This window comes from Anguilla rostrata, chromosome 9 (assembly GCF_018555375.3).
Source record: "Anguilla rostrata isolate EN2019 chromosome 9, ASM1855537v3, whole genome shotgun sequence".
Taxonomy (NCBI): domain Eukaryota; kingdom Metazoa; phylum Chordata; class Actinopteri; order Anguilliformes; family Anguillidae; genus Anguilla; species Anguilla rostrata.
Window position 1 is genome coordinate 4,052,819 of NC_057941.1, and position 11,872 is coordinate 4,064,690.

At 40.5% G+C, this 11,872-nt stretch overlaps 1 protein-coding gene across 1 annotated transcript in view; it reads left to right on the forward strand.

Annotated features, from left to right (window-relative positions):
- Nucleotides 1-5,049, forward strand: part of gabrg2 (gamma-aminobutyric acid type A receptor subunit gamma2) — a 41,667-nt gene extending 36,618 nt beyond the window's left edge. The window contains exons 8-9 of the mRNA XM_064349556.1: nt 1,122-1,145; nt 4,464-5,049. Of these exons, the coding sequence (XP_064205626.1) occupies nt 1,122-1,145; nt 4,464-4,742 (303 nt within the window). The 3' untranslated portion in view covers nt 4,743-5,049. The remainder of the gene's footprint in view (nt 1-1,121; nt 1,146-4,463) is intronic.
- The last annotated feature ends 6,823 nt before the right edge of the window (nt 5,050-11,872 follow it).

Here is an 11,872-nt window from a genome sequence, read left to right on the forward strand (position 1 = left end):
ACAGTGCATAGTTTTTTTTTTTTTTAACCAGTTCAAGCCTGACAACAATCTGAGGCCTGCACCAGCACAGTCTGTCGCATAGCTAGCCTACAATTTTTTTTAATCTTTTTTTTGTAAATGTGACATTTGCATAAACTTAGAGAGCCTAAGTGAATCTCAGCTGTTGCAAGGTTAGCAAGTTCGATATAACGCTTAGTTATCTAGCTACATTGCCTGGTGTACAATATAGGTACTAACATTAGCATTTAATTTGGTGGAAAGTGTAATGTTGCAGCTAAACTGGTAAGCATTTAGCTAGCTGGAGCAGGAACAAGGTTATGTGTGATAGCAATCAAATGAACAAAGAATCATTGGTTGTGTTATTAGTTTTGCATGTGCTAAAGGTTTTAGTAAATCAAGCCCTAAATGTTCATAGACTGTTCAAGAGGATTTTTTTTTTTTTTTCAGTTGTGATGTTTGAACTTGGAAAAAGGACAGTGGATAAATATTGTCACTGTCTTTGTGTAGCCTGCTCAGATGTGTGTTATGTTCTGTTTGTTATGTCTAATCTGATTTGTATTTGTCTCTGAGGATTGCCATCGGGTACAGCCATGTCGAACTGTACCATGTCTACACCAGTGAACCTGGTCTTGATTCTGCCATACCCCATGGAACAAGGGCGTAACTTTTAGGTTTGAATTTTGGGGGAGTTGAAATGCATTGACCCCAAGAACAGCAACCCTTTAAAAGGGTCCAGGGGCATTTTTTGTTGAAAAGAACAGCTGTGAAATTATAATTTCTGGTGAATTCTACAGGTGAAAATACCAGAATACTGATCAGTACATCCCAATTAAAACATGAAACCCCCATCTTATGAAATATTGTTTCTCATTATGATGCCATATTATTTGGCGGGGGGGTGGGGTGGGGGGGTTATTTGGCCTGTTCTGTAATATTGGGGGGGGGGGGTTACGCCCTTGCCATGGAATGTGTCCCTCCTGTCTGTTACCTTCTCCTCCCTCTTTCAGTTTGAAATACAGATTACTGATGTCTCCTGTTTTTTGTATTTTTTTTACATCTGTTCTTTTTTTGTCATTCTCTTTTTTATCCCACGTACAATTTGTTTCCCGTTGGGATTAAAGCTCCTTCGGCTGTTTTCCTCAAAGGTATTGCTCGTGTCTGAGTAGAAACGTTATGGGCTGCATGCGTCCGCTGCATTTCCCCTCAGAACCCCCCCTCCCCCCCCCCCCCCCCCCCACGAGCACTCCACTGCTTTTAGATCTGTTCTTTGTTTAAATGTAGAACCTTTATTTTGTTTTTATTTAAATTGTTTACTGTAAGTGGGCGTCCTTCACGTTTTTGCAAAGTGGCACCTGTCGATTGGCTCTCGTAAATAAAAAGGGGGCGGTCCTGGGGTTAAAAAAATAATAATAATTGTTTTCCAGAATGCGTGTGTGCGCCAAGGTGTGTCGCGTTCAGTTTGGAGTACACCGTGTGCTACCGTTTGGGTGGGGTAAAGCGAGGAGGCGGGTAATCGCCTTTTCGCATTTGGGTTGTAGCGCGTCGTTCCGCCAGGCGGACGCTGCTGTGAGTTTGGTTCGGGCGTTGAAACTGCACACCGGGGGGGGGGGGGGGGGGGTTGGGGGGGGGGGCAGTCAGCCGGCCTTGTGGCTGAAAAGACACCTACACAGCGCTGCTCATTAGATCACTAGCTCAGCTGATCATTAGCAAGCGGCATTAAGTCACGTGCTGGGGATCAGTGAGGGGGCGGGCATGTGTGCGTGTGTGTGTTAGTGTGTGAGTGCGTGTGTGTGTGAGTGTGTGTGTGTGTGTGTGTGTGTGTGTTTAAGTGTGCATGTGAGAGAGAGTATGTGTGTGTGTATGTGCGTGTGTGTGTGTGAGAGAGAGAGAAAGAGTGTGTCTGTGTGACAGTGTGCATGTGAGTCTGTGAGTATGAGTGTGTGTGAGTGTGAGAGAGAGTATGTGTGTGTGTGTGTGTGTGTGTGAGAGAGAGAGGGGGTTTGAGGACAAAAAGGACGGGGGTTACATTTAGTACAGTTGTACATTACTAAGGCTGTTTTGTAAGTTTTAACAATAATACGGAAAAAAAACCTATTGTGTTTCTGCCGTGGAAGTAGCGGAATTTGAAACTGAAATTGCGAGGGTGCGGTTTGGTCTAAAAATAGAGCGAGGCGGTGCGATTAGTATGCTGAGAGTGTGTAAGGAGGGCGGGCCCGTGGCCTGCTGCCCCTTCCTCCTCTCCACCGGTCGCCTGCTTCAGTCCGTTAAGGCTGCGAACACGCCTGTGTGGCGTGGTGTGGTGTGCCGACCCCCAGGTTCACGCGGCGGGTTTGTGTGTGCGCGCTCTCCTGTGCTTCTGTACCAGCCCACCCCCCCGCGCCCCCCACCCCCCCCCCGCCCCCGCCCCCCCTCCTCAGAGCCCCGCAGTCTAACCCATGCCACTTACCCCTAACCTGCCCCTGCTGAAAACCACTAACCCTGCAATAAAAAACCCCGGCTGCTATTGATGCAAGGGAGACGTTGAAGTCCAAGTCCCACAGAAAACAGACAAAAAACCGAGGAGTACAGTACAGAGATCACCCTGTGAAAGAATACCGTATGTTAAAGAAAAGGTGTTTTAGCTACAGTCGCTCTCGGAATGTAACCACATTTCCTGGTCATTCCCGGGAAATGGCAAAACCATTCCCGGATGTGTTCCATGATTGGCATCTCAAAGAAAGAAGGAATTCTGGGACATTCCAAAACCAGCAGCCTCTATGAGAAGGAAGAATCTTCCAGTTGAATAACATCTGAAAACCTTTTTTGTTATAGTGTATAGTTATAGTGTTTAATGTGTTTTGTAGTGTTATTCCAATTAATTAAACGTTTATGAAAGTTTATGGGACTTGGACTTTAAGCACCTCATGTACTAGTGCTGGAAAAATTTCAGATTAAGAGATTGTGGCTCCTGGATATTGTCGAAAGTAAGAGAAATCGAGGAAGCTATCCACAGCTAGTAAAGCCGCATGCAGTGGTTGCTTGACAATATTGGCATTGGAATTCTGAAAAGCTTTTAAAAATACAGCGCAAAATTCGAAATATTTCAAAATAGTTGCGGTGTTAATTCACAACCAATTTGCAGTCAATGGTTGGTCAATAAAGTAAAAACATGTCTTCTTTGCTTGACGTTTGTAAAAAAAAAAAATTAAAACTCAAATAATAGTAATGAATGTAATCTGAATTCATTGTTGGTGTGAAGGGCTGACATAGAATCAGAGGAGGCCGAAATGCTTAGTTTGAAAATGTTCAGCTTTCAGTCTGAGTATTTTAACTCTCGATTAAAATTTCTTGGATTACCTGCGCCTGCTGTTCAGTTGAACGGTAAGTGATAAAGTGTGGGTGCAAATTTCCTTCAGTGTCAGTCTTCATGCTTAGAAGCTTCACTTGCAATAATTAGATGATTAATTTAGATGATTAATGTTCCACAATGGAAAGATTGCTTGACAGGTTTGAGAAAAGACTACAGTGACCTAGTGCTTGGAGGGTGGAACTACCGGTGTCCAAAAAAAACCCTAAATTATTATGGATTTTAATATAATACAAAGTACAGAAACATCTGTGCTTTTTCTTCCATCTACTAAGTCTTATTATATCCGATCCATGTCCCGTTTCTACTGCTGAACAAGCACATTTCTCCTCTCTGAATCTACAATGTCTCAAATTAAATATTTGTCTATAGACTGTAAGATTATGACATGCAGTTTTACCTGCCCCACACCCTCCACCGCACAAATATTTAAGAATAATATTTCATATTACATGCTTTCTTAACGTGGACCGCGAAATTGGTGTCCATTGTCAAGCTATTTTCCATACTCCCTGGATTCAATCAAAATGCATCTTAAGGAAAGGACTGCTCGGTAAAAAATGAGGCCAGTGCAGTTCTACATGACAATAAAAAGTCATTTTTTTTTCCTTAAGATGACTGTCTGTCCAGGTCTGTTCAGCTTTCATTGAATCCATGGGCTGTTCCACTGGATACGCTACCGCAGAGCTGAAAGCGAGCTACCCAGCACTAGCGCCATTGATGTGCTACTGGAAAACAAGAAGAAATAATTAAAAATATAACAACAGCTGGCCCTCAGAGGCCAGACTTATCATAGCTAAGGTGTAATTTGCATAGAAGTTATTTCAGAACAACAGCAAGATGTAAACCGCTAAAACATATATTTAAAAAGCAGGTTTCTACGTATGGAGGTATTTTCGTTTGTTTGCCTTTTTTCTGCCTAAGGTAAGGTGTAAATTAGCATTCGTGTTTGTGTGCTTTTAGTGGAGAAAAACAAAAGCCCTTTGAGTGGATGAGCCAGGCCTTGCAGCTCTGCTTGCAGCTGTAAAAGTGACCCCTGACGCTGTACTCGTTTTCTCTCTCTCTCTCTCTCTCTCTCTCTCTCTCTCTCTCTCTCCCCCCCCCAAAAAAAAAGCAGACGCCCACGGTGGACATCCGTCCGCGGTCGGCCACGGCGATCCAGATGAACAACGCCACGCACATGCAGGAGCGGGACGAGGAGTACGGGTACGAGTGCCTGGACGGGAAGGACTGCACCAGCTTCTTCTGCTGCTTCGAAGACTGCCGGTCCGGGGCCTGGCGGCACGGGCGGCTACACATCCGCGTGGCCAAAATAGACTCCTACGCTCGCATCTTCTTCCCCACCGCCTTCGGCCTCTTCAACCTGGTCTACTGGGTCTCCTATCTCTACCTGTAGGCCCCCGCCCCGCCCACCCCCACATAGCATCTTAGCCGGCCTTTCGTATACGATCGTATCGCAAAGATCGTATCTTGGTTTTTCAATTTTTTTTTTTTAATTTATTTTTGATTTTTTTTTAAATCTGAAAAATCCTTTAAAAAAGAAAAAAAAAGAAAAAAGCTTGCGGCTGTGTGATGGTTTTTTAAATTTTTTTATTTATTTACTTTTTTCTTCAAACCCATTTCAAAATCAGTTTGCTTCTTTTTGAAAAGCTCACCTGTCCCTGGTGCACGAAGCAAATGCTGTAGCAAAACCGAATGGGAGGGGCGGGGAGGGGCAGGGAGGCGCGGGGGAGGGGCAGGGCGGGTGGGGGGGAGCGCGGGGGGGGCGGGGCATGGGGAGAGCAAGGCTTCTCTGATAGGCTAAAGAAGGGAGCACAAGAAGGGGGGGTCAGGTGATTCCTCCCTGCCGCAGCGGGACAGGCGTCCAACAGACGGTCTGTTCTCCCAGTGAGACCCCTCTACGGAGGGCTCAAACATCATTTTATAATACGGCGATAAAAAGCAATAAAACCACTTCCCCAAATATTATTATTATTATTATTATTATTATTATTATTATTATTATTTATTGAAGGGCATGGTTGCATTGTAACAGTTTACAAAGCCAGTGCCTAAAAAATCATATCAGTATTCATATCAAAAACCTCTTAAAGGAACCATATATTTGATATTTTGTAAATTATGTCAGATGAATAGAATTCTAAAAGCGATTATAATGCACAAAGTGTTGTGATCATGACCGGGCCCCAGCTCACACCCACCCTTTTCAAAATGTTTTACGTATTTTTTCTTTTTTTCCGGAAAAAAAATTATCTGTTCGTCTTTTTTTCTTCTCATGTGCGTTTTTCTCATAATTTTCCTGAACATCCATACAGCACATGGGATGAGAATATTTTGAAATATAATAGTTCAGCAAAACTGGATTTTACAAAGCACTTTAACAGTGGGATGAATTACATAGTATTGAGTATTGTTTTGCAATCTGTACTAATATTTACACAACAGGTGGAAGTTGAGTGTGGGCAGTGGGATTCTTGCTTTTCAATGTGTGGTCAGGGCTAGAAAAAAAATATATGGTCTATGATCAGCTGTACAGATACTGTAAATATTTTAATATACTGTAGTGGTTTATATTTATTGCATGCACCTTTCAGGCCAAAAATAAATATATGTATTGAGGTCTTCTACTGTCGTCTATGGAATAAAAAAATAAATAAAAAAAACTTCTATACATGCAATTCAATGTAATTGGACCTTAAAAGATTAATGCGAGAATAAAATGAATTTAATTCGACTAGTGTCCGTTAAGTTTGGAACCTTGGCCTTCCTCGTGACATGGGTCTGTCTGGATCATGGGGTCATTCACTAGCTTACTGCTTTAAAACTGACATGGCAAATATGACTTTTTCCCTTCAGTTGCTCTGAAAACGCTCGAGATTGCTTCCCAATCCTTACCAATGCTGGCTCGGCAAATGAAAGTTCAGTAGTAGAAAATGCATAATAATGAGAATCTAATTTACTCATACTTTTTAAACGACTTTTTAAAAGTTTTTCCATGTCCTTTCAACAAACTTGCGATTTCAAACTAGCCGTTATGCGATGGTTTTTTTCTTCACTAGACCACGCCGATATATATATATATATCCTTTAGGTGCGACGTGTACATTGCAATTTTAAAAAAAGCTAACGCAATCATGAACAGACAGACAGACAGACAGTTACGTCATCATCCCCAGAGACACACGTAAGAAAACCAGAGTCCAGAGGGTATTTGCCATCAATCCCAAAATGGCAATCGCGCTTGCCTGGCTTTGGCCTGTGCGTTCTCTTAGCATAGCTACGCAAATAGCCCGGGCCTGAACCAATCAGACGGGGCTTGAATGGTGCGAGCAGAATATCTGCCGGCGACAGGACAGGACAGGACTGGTGCGTAGGCCTTACTCTCGTCGAGGAAAAACACTGTGGACATATAATTTACCTGACTAGGAAAAGGGACGTAGTTTGGGGAAACTTCAGGGATACTTTCATCAGGCTCCCCGGAGGGAAAAACAAAAAAGATTGTTTTATGTTTTTAGATTTTTTTTTTTTTTATAATTTAAGCTTCAAATATTGCACCATCTGGCATTTTGAGCTGTACGCAGTGTGGGTGCATAGTAGCCCGTAGTCCATGTTCAAACTAATGTCTTAATCTTATCAGTTTGACTTTGCTCATGTATACTTATTCAAGCTTTTAATCTTTCAAAGCAAATTGTCATGTTGTGTTTTTTCTTTCAGTTTGTATTAGATTATTTTTGTGTTGAAGAGTTCAAAAAAAAAACCACTATAAATTCTCCATAGTCTTTAATAAGTCATGTAGAGTCATGATTTTTGTTTTGAGTAAGATTATTTTGTCCTTTTGTATTTAATTGTTGTCTAGGCAGGTGCTACAGATCTGTTTTAATTGGTTTTATGCTGATGATTCATTTTGTTTATTTTACCCAGATATTAGTTGCTCTAATGCTATGGAGACTTCATCACTCAAGAACTGAGACTCCGTATTTCTAAGCTTCATCATCCCCGCAAGAGGCTTCCAAGGATTCCTTGTGTGATGTCACTTCCTGTTTGAAAAAAAAAGAAAAAGATCTGCTGAGTTCAAGAAATTAAAACAACCTTTGGCATCTGTCTGAGACATCATAGGGACAGAGCTCATGACCAACTGCATTTCCCAGAATCCCTGTAAAAAGCTGTTGATGGAACCATTTTGAGACACAGTTGTCGGAGGTTATTTGTTTATTTATTTATTTTTGTTTGTCGGAAGTTTCCGGAAACAAACAGCACAAGTATTCTGCCCTGTTCCGTTCGGTTCTGTTTGTCCTGCTCGCGTCAGCCAGTGTCAAAAACCGCTTCTTTGAGTGTCCTGTCTGAAAAAAAAAAAAAAAAAAAAAAAAAAACTTGTCCTCGACCAAGTTTTTGTGGTAGGAGAAATTGCTTAACTTCATTTGGCGACTATTGCCGTGTTTATTTATTTGATTATTTATTGTTTGTTTGTTTGTTTGTTGAATATGTAGGGGAATGTAAGCATTTGGGAACGAGGCTGAAGTGCCAAATTTGAAAATGGGGGATATGTTCGTAGAACTTTATGCACTTCCTGGAAATGAAAATGAAGACTTTGAGATTGCAAACCGAAATGGCTTGTGATAATAAGGAAGTCATTTCTTTTGTTTTCCAAAATAATGACAATTGGCTTTCCTGAGATCTATGAAAATGACCAATGACATGCTGAGTCAGATTAGGAATAAATAATGCACTTGGTAATTACAAACTTGTGTTCCTATTTTGGAAGACAGAAGAGACCTAAGAGTGGAACGCATGTAAATAATTTATACTGTTGCATATTTTATTGGCAGACAGGTAAAAGATCAATCACACACATTGTAGTGCTGAGAAAAGGGTTACCAAATCAGAAGAAAAGTTATAAATTTAATGGAAATGTTAGTTGTTTGCTATCATTGTATATTTCTTGAGTAGTGTACAAAAAGGACACTGATTAATTATTGTTCAGGTCTCCATAATATACTGTATGTTCTGAAAAATATCCTTTTCATAAGGGAATTGCACACAGCTGTTGAATTTTACAATAAAATTGTTGCATTTAACAAAATGGTTTTGTCAGGTTGATGACTATTTGACATATGCCGATTTATATATTAATTATTTCTGTGGCACGCTAAAAAAAATGTTGACACAATGTATTCAAACCTTTCCCTATTCATGCAGTGTTCTCCCCACCAGTAAACTAGCTGCTTGTGTGCATTACAGTACCTGACATAACGCCATTGCTCAACTGTCTACTTTGATTATGATGACTGTTGTCAGGAAGATTCAGATGCCCATATGACATAGTAATGAGTTTTTTTGCCCATCGCTCTTGATCATTTTCCAGGCTTTTTTTTTTTTTTTCAGCACGGCGGAACTACTGAACAGAAATGCCAGACACACACAGGCACTGTTTTTCCGCAGCTGTGCGATGAATAAATGCTAATGCAAACACAAATTAATTTATACACATTCTGTCAGATGGAGGTGGGATTGCAGGAAGTGCCATGGCACGAGACCATACCCACAGCCGCATGGGATTCTGGGCACAGCCTGTGACGCAGTCACCGCACCGAGCCTCAGTCTCATCTCATAACAACTGTACCAAGTTTAAGTTCACTTCCTGACATAAAAACGCGTTGCCATTCCCGTGAAAAATGTGCAACTCCTGGCAACTTTTATATAAGGCAGATAAAATGTTTGGTTGAAATATGGGAACACAGAAAAAGGTCCATGCTCTGCTTTATATAAGAAAGATACTGCCAAGTCATGTCACGACCAAGCCCAGCACTCAGCTGTGTGAAATGTGCAGACTGTCCGTGATAACAAATATTATTAAACACTGCATATTTTATTCTTTATTTGTTCTATTCTAGAAAAAAAAAAACACTTTTGAATATAATATTTTATTAAAACAGTATTTTCGCGGTGACACGATTTTTAATATAATTTGAATTGTAGCACATTCCCTTTAAGGTGTGAGGTCACAAATAATGTAATTAGAATGTTCTTTACTGAACATTCCAATGCTGATGTAACAATCACTGATGGTGATTGTAAGCAACAGAACACAGTTCTAGAAGCAGTTCTAGAACACTGACTTGGAATTTTGGAGAAAAAAAAAACATTAAAAAAAAAAAACCTACTCTTCACAAGGTATCACTGTCTTAAAACAGCTCACATGCAGTCACTGAACGGCTCTGTATTTGAGTCCCAGACTTGCTACAAATACTGCGCCTGCAGCTCTACCTTCTCACCGGTTCTTATTGTTATTTATGGCCTAAATATTATCCTATTATCCCAGGAATCTCTCACATGTTCCAAAAAAAAAAAAAAAAAAAAACCTACATACTCTTCAAATGTTTAAGGAACAAAGAGCCTCAGATTGCTCTTTGGCTCCTTCCTCCTCTTCCCGTTGACTGAGCCAACTGGAGCGGACCATGTGACACGGTTCCCGAGCACACAGAGCCAAAATTACCCAGACAGCAGCTGAGCACAGCGCTGGCACACACCAGCTCTCCATATGGAAGTGCGCTTTATGTATCATTAACGCGTAACGACAGGTAGCCTTCCAAAAAAGCGTTTCGGCTCTAATTGCACGTTCATAATGGCACGTTATGACAGTCAGCCAAACGGTACTCAAAAAAAAAAAAAAATAAAAGAAAATAAAATTTCTGACTGCCAAATTTGTAAAAATGTATAATTGAACAAAAAAAAAAAAAAGTTTGATATTTTGTGTTGCAAAAGTTGAAGCACAACAAAAAAGTAAATAATAAAAAGATGATCCAAGATGGGCTGAATGGCCTGTTCTCGTTATCACTTTTTAATGTTCTAATATGTTCTTATGTTCCACACAGCGGTTACAAAATTTAGTTCAATCTACCGGTTTATGAGCGGAGACTGCATGTGCTCTGTTAGAGTTGCAACGATAACGGCAGAGTGGGTTTTTCACCGAGCGCCGCTGTGCGGAGTTTACTCACGTGTAACGGTGGAAGGAACAGGCCAAGCCTGCTGGCGAGCGTATGCAATTACAGCTCAGTGGAATTTTTCCAAGAGGAACAACTGTGGTTCATCCACTAGTCCCGACAAAATGGACGCATCCGATGTAATTTTATGGTAATTTATACTTTTTTTAATGTTTAAATGAATAATATGAAGACAATTTAAAAGTAAAAAATTGGTTAAATAAATATGTAAACATCACCACATTTTTTGCACATCAGTAATTATGCCTCTATCATGAAAGTCTTTTTTTTTCAGCCTGTCCTACGTAAGCATTGTCTCTCAGATCTCTTCTCTGGTTTTTCTTCTTCCTCTAACTCCTCTTCCTCCTCCATTTCTGCTTTGTACAGAATTAGCTAATCGTTTCTTTTTCATACAGACATGTAGCACTTAGTGCAGGCTGTGTTTATTGCTTAATTCTGCCCAGATCTAACCAGCATGCTATGAACCCCAAGACTTATACAGTGTGTCTGTGATATCCATGAGAGTAATGACAAGGGACTCAATGTTTATGATTAATTTGCTTGATTAACAATTGTGGCAACCTTTGAACTAATTTTTTGTCTCGCACAGTTTGTTCTTAAGTCACATAAACAAATTTGTACACATTTGAACAATGATATACACACTCACAATGTGTGTGTGTGTGTGTGTGTAATCATAGCTGTGCATAAAAAGCACTTAACTTCTTCAATCAGGATTGGGTCCATCGCATTTAAGGGGCTCATCCTGGCTGTAGAGTCTTAAGTGCTTTTTGTGGGCTCTCAGTTAGACGACACTTAAGTGCACCTGCGATGCTTGCGTCCTCTCTTCAGACACGCAATCACTTAACTCCAAAATGGATCGCTTGTGCTGAGCTGCACGGAACGTAATTAAATTAGCTCGCCCTGACCCTCTCTCCCGCGAATGGAAAATGTGGATTTTGCATTGCTGTTTTCTTTTATAAAAACCAATTCCTCAGTACAGGGAGTGGATGACTTCAGTCAGCCATGCTGATTGCACTCTGTTTTAATGATCGAGGAATGCTGTAGTTTTCCTCTTTATTTCATCTGTCATGTGCCCACTTAAGTCACCCAAGCCAGGATACAAATAGACTAATAGGATAAAAAAAATTTTTTTAATTTTAAACGTTGCATGGAAATTTAAGTTTAGCACATGCATCTGAAGTGAAGAACTGCTAATTACTTACCAACGCACCGATTGCTCATTAATAAGCAACACATGCAATATAGCTGTACCTGTGACAGAATGCCAGATAGGCAAATGTGCTCTGTGCTTCATTATTTGCTTATTGATTGTAAGAACTGCACTGATGCCTTGCACGTGGTCATTTAATTCTTAGTAATTCAGAGGTTACAATTGTGTGATTAGAACGATCTTAACTGAACATTCTAATGCCGACGTAACGATCACTGCTGGTGACTGAAAGCAGTGGAGTTCTGGAACACTGACTTAGAATTAATAAAAATAAAAAAAGAAAACATTCCAGAAAAGCTTCTCTTAAATGTT